This window comes from Carcharhinus amblyrhynchos, chromosome 10 (assembly GCF_965287045.1).
Source record: "Carcharhinus amblyrhynchos chromosome 10, sCarAmb.v2.hapA, whole genome shotgun sequence".
In the NCBI taxonomy this organism is placed as follows: Eukaryota; Metazoa; Chordata; class Chondrichthyes; order Carcharhiniformes; family Carcharhinidae; genus Carcharhinus; species Carcharhinus amblyrhynchos.
Window position 1 is genome coordinate 57,471,499 of NC_137333.1, and position 13,886 is coordinate 57,485,384.

General features: G+C 43.2%; 1 protein-coding gene across 5 annotated transcripts in view; it reads left to right on the forward strand.

Annotated features, from left to right (window-relative positions):
• The window catches only part of tenm4 (teneurin transmembrane protein 4), a 582,746-nt gene that overhangs the window by 543,631 nt on the left and 25,229 nt on the right, over positions 1-13,886 (forward strand). For all 5 annotated transcript variants that reach the window (XM_080197086.1, XM_080197087.1, XM_080197090.1 and 2 more), the window contains 4 exons: positions 88-242; positions 3,250-4,127; positions 8,843-9,015; positions 10,502-10,737. In XM_080197086.1, the coding sequence (XP_080053212.1) occupies positions 88-242; positions 3,250-4,127; positions 8,843-9,015; positions 10,502-10,737 (1,442 nt within the window). The remainder of the gene's footprint in view (positions 1-87; positions 243-3,249; positions 4,128-8,842; positions 9,016-10,501; positions 10,738-13,886) is intronic.

A 13,886-nucleotide genomic window follows, 5' to 3' on the forward strand; every position in this document is an offset into this window, starting at 1 on the left:
TGAAAGTTGGTTTAATCAACAGAAAAAAGGCATGTGGTCTGTGCCTAACCCTTACTTGTTGGATTATGCATTGTTTTCCTTCACTAGGTATTGCTGTCGACAAATTTGGTCTGATATACTTTGTGGATGGAACTATGATTCGCCGGATTGATCAGAATGGAATCATCTCCTCTGTGATTGGTTCTAATGACCTAACATCAGCTCGGCCTCTCAGCTGTGACTCAGTGATGGATATTTCCCAGGTAGTATGTTTGTCATGCAGTGTAATCTTCTGAAGCAAACAATCTATTTGCAGTTTCATCATTTATGGACTAATTGAGGATGAATAATGGAGAATATTAGCTAAAAGATTAAGTGGTGGGAATTTCCAATTTCTCCCAGTTGTCCACCATATCTTCAACCCTAGAGAAATGGTAAGAAATGGCAACTTACACTGATTCTCTGGAGTTTGTAAAAGTAAAGTTTATTTATTAGTCACAAATAAGGCTTACATTAAAAACTCAATGAAGTTACTGTGAAATTCCCCTAGTTGCCACACTACGGTGCCTGCTTGCGTCAATGCACATAACCTGCATGTCTTTCAGACTGTGAGAGGAAACCAGAGCACCCGGAGGAAACCCACGCAGACACGGGGAGAACGTGTAAACCCCACACAGACAGTGACCTAAGCCAGGAATCCCGGGTCCCTCGTGCTGTGAGGCAGAAGTACTAACCACTGTGCCATCTGCTGCCCACACTGTGCCAGTCGTGCACTGGAATTACATCAAACGCTCAACAAAAACCCTGGCGAAATTCTAACCCTAAACTGTCCAGTGGCTGCACATTTGTCTGTACGTCATGGGTTAAGTCAGAGTAGGTACATGATGTTGAGCCTAGAGTTAGCAGAACAAGTGGAGATAATCATGGATGAGGCAGTGATTTTTTTTTAATCAAATGATTTTACATAATTTACTTGTAAGTAGTTAATCTGTTTTTTTCAAGCTTGCATGCATGTGTTTGTGATAATAGCTAATCACTTTAAAATGAAGTAATGTCTATGAACTTCTTTAAGTAATGTAGGCACAGTTGAGATAGGAGAAACCATTTTGTGAAGAAATGAAAACATCACAAGTAGAAATGCTAGAATATTATTCACCTAAAAGAGATTCATTGTAAGATGACTTTGTACTCTGTCTTCCTTCCTGGAAGAAACTATCCCCCAATTTATTTTAAAAATCCCAACTGCTTCATGTTTGACGCTTATTTTGCCACATTTCTTTAGCCACTGATTTGCTCAACCTCACTCACATCTCTTTGATGCCCCAGTTTCCCACAAAACCATTACCCTGGCCATTCGCCCACCAATCACTCTGGTATGCCCCTCGCATCAAGTCCAAATGATACAAGCTTGAAAGGATATGGCGGACCACTAGTTTAGCAATGCAGGAATCCAAGGCTGGATTTGACTGGCCAACATAAAACACTATTGGGTCAGGTTCTTGTCTGCTAAATGAGGATCATCCTGGAATGCAAAAATAATCCCCTCATGAAGGATGGTCCAATTGTTCCTCATTTGAACACAATTAACTGTTACACTTAAGAATGAAAGTTACAGAATTGTCACTGTGGCAAGGGAAGGGTAAATAAAGTTGAGATGGAAGTGGTGCACTGAAAAGATTCAATTTGGGCTCCCTGCCATGTTAACTGGAGCAAGAATATTCTTTTATCTTTTGGAAGAATAAAAAAACCATTCAGTTATATCTCAATGGTCATTGTGAAATCACAGGCCATGAAATTTTTAGAAGGCAGCTTTGATTGGAATGGGTTTTAAATATTGAAAGTTCACTAGTTTTAAAAAGGAAATTTGCTTTCTGATGCTAATGTAAATATTAGGGAAATTATGCATATTACATTGTGATGAATGCACCTCATTTATTATGGTGCTATTTCCTAATTGGCAGGAAGGTAATAAGGTGAAGCTCATTTCACATCTCCTTTACATAAACCCCATTTCTTTTCATGAAAAATATATCCAAGTGAGATTTTCATTTGCTTCTATATCCCTCTCTCATAATTTATCTGTCTCATTGGAGACATTTCTTTAACAAGGTTAAGATGTTGCAGTCCAAACTTAACCAAAGTTGAATCATTAAGCATGAGCTGACTGAAGTATTGTGTCAATATGTAAGCAGCAGGGGCTGTATCAGTTATGTGAAACATTAGTTCAAAATAATAAGTATTGTCTTGTCAGCACTCAGTGTAGGCTGTTAAAAGTAAGAATCTTTCAAGTTGTTTGATTGTTCAACAATGGAAAACAAGTGGAAACTAGAAAAAAAATGGAGAATTTCAGCCTTCTCCCTACATAAAATTTCACCATGAGATCAGAAAGATTGTTATAGATTACAATTATTATTTGTAACCCTGCTCAGTATTTCTGATAGCCAAATAATGGGAATTCTGGAAGTCTGAAATATAAACAGAAAAAGCTGGGAATTCCCAGCAAGTAATGAAGAATCTGTCTTTTTGAATATTTCCAGTTTCTTCAGTTTATGTTAGTATTCCTTATGAAATGGACAAAGAAAAAGTGAGAAATCCAATATTTACAAAGGGATGAATTTTTTTTTGCAGATTGATGACTTAATGAAACCATATTGCACGGTGATGCAATGATTAGCACTGCTGCCTCACAGGCCCAAGAGCACAGGTTCAATTCCAGTCTCTGTGTGGAGTTTCTATGTTCTCCCCGTGTCTCTGTGGGTCTCCTCTGGGTGCTGCGGTTTCCTCCCACAGTCCAAAAGACATGCAGGTTAGGTTGATTGGCCATGATGAATTGTCCCTTGGTGTCTGGGCGACTAGCAGGAAATACGTGGAGTTACAGGGGATAGGGCCTGGTGGGAGGGTTTGTTGTTGGCATAGGCTAGATTGGTCAAATGGCCTCCTTCTGTACTGTTGAGATTCCATTATTTTAGGTGTTGCTTTCTGTTGTGAGAAGTTGAGAGGAGAGTCTTTAATGCATTTTTAGTGGTGTCATATATAAATGACACAATAGTGTTCCAGTTTAATTTATATATTTAGGTCTTGTATCTGTTTAGGCCAAACTAGGAATTCTTATTGAATACTTTACTCATTAAATCATTTCTTCAAATTGCAAGCGTCCATTGAGCCTTATGACCACTTGTAGCAACATCGACATTTGTATTCCTGTCCCACTTCTCAGAATGAAGTCAGCGATGAATAAAAACTGTTGATTTTGTAACACTCTGCCCTCAGGTTCGTTTGGAGTGGCCCACTGATCTGGCAGTGAATCCCATGGATAATTCCCTTTATGTGCTGGACAACAATGTGGTACTTCAGATTTCAGAAAATCACCAAGTTCGCATTGTGGCTGGACGCCCAATGCACTGCCAAGTGCCTGGAATTGATCACTTCCTGCTGAGCAAGGTGGCAGTGCACTCAACTCTGGAGTCGGCCAGTGCTATTTCCATTTCCCATAATGGAATCCTGTATATTGCAGAAACGGACGAGAAGAAAATTAATCGTGTACGCCAAGTCACAACTAATGGCGAAATATCTCTAGTTGCTGGAGCACCAACGGGTTGTGATTGCAAAAATGATGCCAACTGTGAATGTTACTCAGGTGATGATGGATATGCAAAGGATGCAAAACTAAATGCCCCCTCATCCCTGGCAGTATGTCCTGAGGGAGAACTGTACATCGCAGATCTTGGGAACATCCGTATTAGATTTGTTCGGAAAAACAGGCCATTCCTCAATTCTCAGAATCTCTACGAAGTTGCTTCAACCATTGATCAAGAACTGTATTTATTTACCCTCAACGGTAGCCATTTATATACCCAGAGCCTTATCACCGGAGATTACCTTTATAATATCACATACACTGGAAATGGAGACATCAGCACAATCAAAGACAACAATGGAAACTTACTAAATATTCGACGGGATGCCACTGGAATGCCACTCTGGCTTGTAGTGCCAGATGGGCAAGTTTACTGGTTGACTATAGGTACAAACAGTGCTTTGAAGAGTGTGTCTACCCAGGGACATGAGCTGGCCATGATGACATATCATGGCAATACTGGTCTCATGGCAACCAAAAGTAATGAAAATGGATGGACCACCTTTTACGAGTAAGTATACATATTTTGTTTATATCAAAAGGGTGAGTACATTTTGGCAGATATCTTCAACATAAACAAATTTTGTTCAATCAGTCGCAGAGCAGGGTATTTATAATTTCAGTCCCTTTACAGAGATTCTCCAATCTATTCACAACACACAAGTGTGAGCCATCCCCTGATCTTAACCGTGAAACCTAACAATAAACAACTCCATTAGAAATCTCCCCATTGATGTTCAGTTAAATATTAATTTTGCCCAGGAGACCACTGAGCAAGGGAAAGACACTGTCAGCACATTATAGCAGCATTGGGCTGATGCTAAGATTGCAAGTTGGCATTTGTGACTTGGATGTTGAAATGCAGAATTTCATCATATGATCTTACTTGTCAAAATTGATGACTGAAACTATGGGGCAAATTTTACTGTCCCGCCCACTGTGGGAGTTGTAGTGGGCAAGGGACGGACCATGGAAAAATCCACTACTCTCGGGTGTGATTTTCCAGTTTTGGGGCGAGTGTGGCCGCAAAATCCCGCCCCATAGTTGTCTTTGGAAACCTGATGTAACTAGTTTTTGTTGTTAACTAGATTTTAAATTGCAACTTTTCTTCTTGGAGGTAAAACAGCTCCTAAATTTAATTCTAAATTTTCAGTAGAAATTTCCTTATTGCTGTTCCAACCACGTCAATTGGTATACAGAAGATTGCCACCTGCTATAAAGTTATTTTAAACAATCTTTTCAAATGAGAAATCTGTTAAGCCTGTTTGAAGGTCTTGTAAAATCAAGACATATAGTTTTCATTAAGCGATGTTACAGCTGAGAAAGCAACTAGTTTATAATGTCAAAGCTGGTAAAGCTGACTGATCAAGCACACTTTGATTTTGTAATTCATTTTCTTTTAATCGAATGATTAATGAGTTAATATTGGTCTCATAAAATTTCAATATGAAATGTTATCAAAAAGCTGCTCAGAATGCAGCAGGTTCGAGCCTGCAGAAAAATAACAGAAACTCCTCACCTTTGAAGGTGGAGTAAAAACAAAATAGAAAGAGGTGGTGTGGTGCGTTTTCTAACTAAGTAAACTGCCAAATCTTGTGGGGGGGGGGCAACGATTCTCCCAAAACAATCCTAAGTGTCAAATTTGAGTAAACACGAGAATAAATCACGTTTTTTTTTTCACTGGGAGTTCAGAGGAGAATCTCCCACACTCTTGAGTATTGCAGAGCACCCTTGTGTGAATCAGATACAGAGTGGGTGGAGCCCGTTCCTGCCTGGGAGGCCGGCAGCACGGCACTGCACGGACTGCGCATGCACTGATCCGCCAGCTCGATAGCTGGCTAGCCCCATGTCCCCCACATCGCCAGCCCCCTCACGGCCTGATCGCCGACCTCACAAGAATGCCTGCGCCAGTCTCGACCCCCTCCACCTCACGCCCACTTCGATCACTAACCACTCCCGCAGCCCTGATTTCCTGATCAACACATCCAACCGCCCACCCCAACCCAGCAGCTCTGACTCTCCCACCTCCCCAGCAGGCTGAACTCCCCTCCCCCACACCCAATGGCCAGCCCTGATCGCTAGCCTCTCTCTTTCCTGCATAAAACCCAACTGTAGAGTGGCAGCGGGACCCCCCCCCCACTCCTGTTGGTTGCCCCCCCCCCCCCCCCCCGTAGGCCCTGTCCCCCATTAGGCCTTGCCCTGTTGGCACTGTCCCATGCCTGATGGACAGTGCCAAAGTGCCCCTGGGCATTAGAACGTTGCCCAATGGACAGTGCCATGGGTCCCAGGTTGGCACTGCCAAGGTGCCAATGACCATGGTGCACCCCCCCCCCCCACACCACCTAACCCTCTGAGGGCGCCCATTTGTCCCCCTTCACATCAGTGGGGTCAGACTGCCAGCTCCCCATTAGTGGGGAACTATTGTAATCCCCATTGGAGTGAAAGAATGAAATATTCCTGGCAGGGCGGAGGCACTAGCAGGCTTGGAGACTTCAGTCCTGGGCACCCATAAATATAACATATTTAAATTAACATGTGCAGACATTATTCAGCTCCAAGCCGATTTCTGGAAATCTGGCGCTGGGAGACGTGCCTGGGCGCCCAGCACAAATCACGTAAATCCAACACCACCTAAATCTCCCACCACGCTACACTAAAAAATCAGCGGAATGGGAGAATTGTCCTATTGGAATTTGTTATTTAGATTATGTTACAAATAGTTAAACTAAGGGATGTAATGCAGTCCTTTCTTGCAGGCTTTATTCACTAGACAGTAACTTTTTGCTTTTTCTCATCTACATAGCCATGCTAACACACTAGGGCTAACTTCTTTGCTCAACAATGACTCTGGTTTATATCCCTGAGCATCATTCTTTTTTCTACACTTCAAACGAATTTAATGTTTAATTCGTTTTGATCATAATTGACATCTGTAAATGGACAAAAGAGTTGCTTTTGGCAAAATCTTTCACTGTGGAATAAAATGACATCACACACTGATCATACATGGTTTAAAATAATAAGTAATAGGAAATAAGCTTTCAATAATCAGTCATGCAAAAATCATCTGAAAGTGGATGGAACAGTGCCCCCTTACTACACATTCAACAATACTGCCGTTACAGGAGATAGTGAGGGGTTGGGGTTGGAGTAAGGGGCTGGAGTTTTAACAGGTGCAAAGAGGCGGGCTTAGGCGCGTAAGAGGAATTAAATTTCCTAGAAGAAATATTGGGTCCGGATCCCAACATCATCCTGTCTTCTTCCTGGTTTCACTCAGGAGAGCAGGAACATTGCTTGGGGCTGTTAGGTAAGCGTACAATTAGGACTAGCTGGAGGGCACCATGGTTGGCATGGACTGGTTAGGCTGAAGGGCCTGTTTCCATGCTGTATTGCTCTATGGATCGTATCACCGAAATTCTACCATCCTGCCTGCCATGGAATCGGAATGCGAACAATGGAAATGTCCATTGACCTTGGGTGGGATTTTCCAATCTCCGATTGAGCGAGGCCATAAAATCTCAGTCTATGACTGTAAGTAATTATCATTTGTAAAAGTTCATCAGCTCCTGTTTTAACCTCCCATTCTGGCTCAGACAGCCAGTGCATCGCCTGAGCTGTCAGGAGCTCCCCACTGTCAGCCAGTCGATTGTATAGCAAGGAGTGCTTCGCTCAGAAACCTTTGATCAGTTGAGAAGCAGGTGCTCACTGCACTCATTCTCAAAGAGTGCTTCCACCACTTGACAAGTGATTTTTTAACTTGTTAGTGGTCAATTTATTTGTCCTGCATTTCAGTTATCAGCTGCAAATTCCTGCTATCAGTTTTCATCAGAGTGTGGTCGTAGTTAATGCGGTTCTACCTTGCACCTTTGGCGAGGGTCCAGAGGAGCAGCAACACCAATACTGTCAGCAGCAGCTGGAGCAACACCAGCAACAGTATCAGCCGCCTTCTCCTCAGACACAAGGACAGAGGGATTGGTCACAGTGATCCTGCTGAAAGGAGGCGAGCCTCGCACTGCGCCACCCCGCAAACACAGCTTTCCTGGCCTAATCCCCACACCTTGAGCTTTCTGCCTCTCCTCAAAGTTATGCATGTTCTTCTACAGGGTGAAAAAAAACAGAGTTCTGAGCATTAGAACTGGTCAGCATCTCTGCTTTCTGCAATTTCTCAATTCTAAAAATTGTCAGAGCAGTTATATTGATTAATGCAAAGGGGTAGAAATTAGGCATAAAACAGGCACAATGTTGACAAATTTGACATTGGGGTGACCAATGCCCAATCAGTATATGTGCCCAGGCCACTGTTAAATTTATCTGGCCCATTCTCAGTCATTCCAGCAGCCACTTAAAAGTTACACATGTTGGTTGGGGCCTAATCTCTGTTGAAGGTCGGCTTTGGAAAATGATCAGCAGAGAGGTGTCCAGGACTGAGCACCTCAGGCTTCTTTAGAAGGTGACTCAGTGGAATTTTTACCTCAATATCTTCATCACATTAATATGTGTGCTTAATACGTCTCAGGAGTGACCTTACTGGACCTAAACACTTCAATTTAAATCATGCAGCAAAATTAGCATAACACCCAATATTTATGAAAGCAAAACATCTTTTCCCATAACCAGCATTTTATTAAAGATGGGGGATTGAAAGTATCAAGAATATAAGTAACTCAGTTGAGCTGGTAATGCTTTTTGCTGAGATTTGTCAACATACAGATACTAAAATCATTTGAAATGGAAACATGATCAAGTTGGCAAAGGACGGTTGGTCTTCTGGCTAATATTTGTTTTTTTTTCAGCAAGTTTTGAATTCCCTAGGTTCAATCTAATGTTCCCAGATAGTCACTGTGGACTCTTCCCTCAGGACAGATGGTCCTTCTTTTATTAATTCAGTGGGTGTGTCTCAAATGCTTCATTTGAAAATCTTCCACTGCTCAGTGACTATAAATAATGATTTATTGGTGTGATTTATTGACTTTGAGTTTCTAATATAGAAGTTCTCCTCTCCATTGCATATCTAATTACTAATTGTTGCTCGAGCAAAAATTACTCCTACTTGCCTGATTTTTAAGATGTGCTGACCAAAAGAGTCTCAGTCGGAATGTCCAGTAAAAATTGGAGACTCTTGTTGGTGAAATGTTACATGGAAAGTATTGTTGACTGTAGTTTAAAAACTCAAGTTTTTTCAGTCAAGGAGCTGTATAAATCCGAACACAATTGTTTTCCACTTAGGTATGATAGTTATGGCCGTTTGATCAATGCAACTTTTCCCACTGGCCACATCTACAGCTTCCATGGGGAAATTGACAACTCAGTTCAAGTACACGTGGAAACATCAAGTAAAGATGATGTTACAATAACAACTAATCTGTCAGCAGCAGGTGCATTCTATACCCTTGTCCAAGGTATGTTCATTGATTGTTATGGAGTCTGTTAGTTATTTCCTCCTATTTGTTTTTTCTTACTATGTGCAATTAAACACTACATTTTCATTTTATTCTAACTGTATGTTTATTTGCCTATTGAGATCTCCAAATATATGACCAATGAGAGGGGGTGGGGATGGCATGTTGACACAGGGGACGGCATGATGACACAGCAGTTAGCACCGCTGCCTCTCAGTGCCAGGAACCCAGATTTGATTCTGACCTTGGCTGATTGTCTGTGTGGGGTTTGCACATTCTCCCCATGTCTGTGTGGGTTTCCTATGGGTTTTCTTCCAGGGGTGGATTCGTCAAGCTAAATTAGCGTCCCAAATTGTATAGGTTAGGGGGATTAGTGGGGTAAACACATGGGGTTATCGGGATAGAGCCTGGGTGGGATACTCTGTTGGGAGAGTCGGTGCAGACTCAATGGGCTGAATAGCCTCCTTCTACTCGTAGGGATTCAATGAGTCAGACAATACATACTGTCTTATGAAGGCAAGTGGGCAATTATAACTTCTGGTAATGAAGGAAAACAGGATTTATTGGATTGACTGGCCATGCGCACACACGGAGGAATTTTCCTGTCCCGCCTGCCACGGGGATCATAGTGGGCAAGGAGCAGAGCATACAAAGGTCTGTTGACCTCAGGCAGGATTTTCCAATTTTGGGGTGAGCATGGCCAGAAAATCCCACCCTCAGTGTATGATGGATAACTAATCCAATCTCACCTATTTTTATCAACAAGAACATTATTGCCAAATATCACTAAAAACTGAGACTATTATAGGATAGAAAGGTATAGTGGCTATGATGCTTCGTAGAAGAAACACTAGTATTATTGTATGAGGAATTGATTGGTGTAGTAGGTTATATGTTGTCCTTTATACTTTGGCACCCAAATTCAAATCCCATCCAAATGACACAGGTCCGACGTTAAATCATTTTGGGAATCTCGTTCTGATTCCCAATGGTCACAGGCCTTGGGACCAAAATTGCTGCTAATTCTTCAACATTTAAGTGGCAAACTCCTTCAAGAACTCGACTCTGCACTTGGCAGCACTCTACTGCCCCAAGCATTAATAAGCAAATGACATTTATCTTGTAAACCAACCCATTATATTTCTCACCAGGTTCTTATCCATGGGCTGAAGAAGGAATATTCCACATTGGAAGCCCCCAACCAACCTCATTGCCATCCCATCATTTGCCTTGTAAGTGGGTGGATGGAGGTTCTTGCACTTGTACAACAATATGGGAACCCACAGAACTGGAGGAGACACATTGTAACCAGGGTGGAAGGCAGGATCAGGGGATTGATTTTGATGATCAGCCATTATCAAAATGAATGGCAGAGCAGGTTTGGTGGGATAAATGGCCTACTCCTGCTTCTATGTTCTATTTTTCTATGTGTGACGTATGTCATTTTCTTGGGATGTTGACCAAGGTGAAACATTTGTATTCTTAGATCAAGTTCGAAATGGATATCACATTGGAGCTGATGGTTCGCTGAGGCTTATGCTAGCCAATGGCATGGAAGTTGCACTGCAAACAGAGCCTCATCTCCTGGGTGGTACTGTAAATCCTACTGTCGGAAAACGCAATGTTACCCTGCCCATTGAGAATGGTTTAAACTTAGTAGAATGGAGACAGCGGAAAGAACAAACCAGGGGACAGATCACCATATTTGGACGAAGGCTGAGGGTGAGTAAGACTTAGCAAAATGATGGTGCACGGAATACAGAGCTTTCAAATATTGATCTCGCCTATCATTGCATCCTCTTAACCCATGTATAAGCTTTGTTGGATGTTGAGTTAATGTGATCTTTACAATTCATAAACTCATTACAGATGAGGAAGGCTGTTCTGGTTATTTTAATTCATCCATTCAGAAGGGGAATACAGTGTGCCTGTGCAGCATCCAGTTACCTCCTGAAAAAAAGAATCCTACCTTTTTCACCCCCATTGCATATGTTGATTATCAAATCATATAAATTCACAGAGCAGGAAGGCATTCATTCCATTGTGCTTTGTGCCAGCTATTTGTTAAAATAATCCAAACTAACTTCCAATATGAAAAATGGATCTTCTCTTGACCTTAGTTTTAAATTTCCCTTTTATTTGGTGGAAACCGTGTTCCCTTGATCTCATCTTGCAGTTTTGTGCGGCACAGTGGTTAGCACTGCTGCCTCACAGCTTGAGGGACCCAGCTTTGGGTGACTGTCCATGAAGGTTTCTTCCGGTGCTCCAGTTTCCTCCCACAGTCCAAATATGTGTAAATTAGATGGATTAGCCAAAGTAAAATTGCCTCTTTGTGTCCCAAAATGTGTAGATTAGATGGATTAGGGTTGGGTGGGGGAATGGGCCTGCATTAAATACTCAGTCAGAGAGTCATTGCAGACTTGATAGTGTTTCTATGATTAAATGAATTTAAACTAGTATCTCAAGACCTACCTTTTTCATTCTTTTAACTCCCTTATATATCTCAATCAGCTCAGAGCTCAGGTTTTATCTCTGAATCGGCTGGGATTTTGGAGGCCTGATTATTACTCTGGAATGTGTTAAAGCTCTAACACTAGAGGGCTGGATTCTCCCGCTGGGAGTACGGAATTATCTTGCATCACAATCTTGCCTCCGTCACCAGGTTGCCAGGAAACAAGAGTATTCCTGGTGAAGGCCCCACTATGTGCTGGAATCGGATCAGTTTTCTCAATTGGCAGAGCTGAGTTGGGAACCAAGGCGGGACAGCCCCGGAGTGAGCCTACCTCTGCCACCTTTTCTTTCCAAACATTTCCACAATCCTTTGCAAGTGGCAGCAACAGGTCTGAGCCTCGTTGCCAGTGTTTACAAACGTGAGCTTCCTGGACCTTCCAAGGAGTTGTTTCTCCCTGCCTATACCACACCCCCTGACCCCTTACTGACCTGGCTCAATGTTAACTCACCTTTAAAGCTGCCCTGAAGTCCCTAATAATCCTCCAGCTTCACTTGGAAGAGGTTTCCTGGCTTTTTGGCCTGCCCCTGTGGCCAGTCCTGTCTTTTTCTTGCTCAGTGACATGGAGAGCTTCTGAAACCTGCCCACCCACCCCAGTAAACACTTTGCAGGGTCTGACCTTAGCTGTTGCGATCGGGGCAAGTGAGCCTCTTGACCTGAACCCTTTCCTGGTCACCACAAAATTGTTGCCAGCAGAAATTGAAGCCCCAGCTGTCAATCTAAAACTCAACGGATGCAGCAATAAACAGGTCAGGGTATTTTAACAATGGAGCCTCATTATATTCTCATTGGTGAGTTTCCCATCTGAATTAATGACAATCCTGTCCACCTCTGGAGCCAAGTCAATCAGAGGCAAAACACCATTTGATGTGACATCCCATATCTTTAAGCAAGGCTGTCAGAGAGCTGCAGCTAGAAACTGGGGCAGCATGAGTGGCAAGGAAGCCATCAGGTTCTCCGAGGCCTGTTTGTAGGCCCTGCTGGAAGAGGTCAGAATGAGGAGGGATGTTCTTTTTCATGCTAATGGAGGGTGGGTATTGAGCATCAAGCCTACCATGTAGAGCTAGACATTGTCCAGATCGTCAGTTCCAGGAACATCACTGCCACATCCTGTATCTCGTATAGGAAGCATTTCAATGACCTGTCAAGTCTGGCAAGGGTGAGTACAGCTTTTCAATTCACTCGCTACCTCAACACAAGATGACATCTCTTTACCACTTTCCAGTATTCCTAGCCTCAATCACATTCTGCACAGAACTAGGCCAAATTACTCCTTTTATTCATTGACAGGATATGGGCATCGCTGACAAGCTTAGCACTTATTACACTTGAGAAGGTGGTGGTGAGCCACCTTTTTAAGACTGTGCCTTCTATAGGTTGCAAGTCCTCACTTAATGTTCACTTAAAGTTCTTTCACGTTCACATCAGAAATAAAGTAGCATCAATATTCCATTTCATGTTGCCAATTTCACTTTAGTGTCATTTGCTACAAATTTCCATTACTGTGACATCTCTGTTCACATGACCTTCTCCACGGTGTTTCTTCTTCCATCGTCAGTCCCTCTTCCCTGCACCCTTGCCTTCCCCACCCCCACACCCAGTTGAATATCACCCCCTCCTCGCATTGACACCCCTCCCCGAAAACCCTGGCCTCAGCCATGCCTCCCAATCAGAAGCAGGTTTTCAGTGTGTGGGGCCATGTATTCACCTTCATTTCTTGGGCCCTTCCCAACCTCAGGGCATCTTGACCCTGCCCACCCTCACCCCACAAACCCAGCCTCACACACACTCCCTCCTTGCATGTCTGTAATTCAACCCCCAACCCTCACATTCTCCCCTACCGTTCCCCATCCACTCACACTTTCTCATTCTCACAATCTCACTCACCTGGAATGCCCAAGGCAGCCTGCCTCGCTCATCATGGCTGCCGCACCTCTCCCTTGCCTTGGGGCTTCATTGCGCACCTGTTTCAGGCCTGGGTCCACTCCTCTGCTTGTCTGCTCCCCGTGGCTTGATTTGGGGCACCCAGCACCAACATGCTCACCTTGTCTGTTTGGTGGTTCCTCATGGCTTGATTCTCAAACTTCACCCCCTTACCTCTTGTTTCTGATCTCGTGTGCCCATCAGCAAATGCAGAGCAATCGGCCTCTAATTTGATGCCTTGTGCAGTGGCCCAGTGTGGAGGCCCCCCATTCAGTGGGCTCTGTGCCTCGGCAGTATGTGTTTCACTGTAAATCTGCCTCTGCTCCCATCCTCTGTTCTTAATGTATTATGATATGGAGATGCTGGTGTTGGAGTGGGGTAAGCACAAAAAGAAGTCTCACAACACCAGGTTAAAGTCCAACAGGTTTATTTGGTAGCA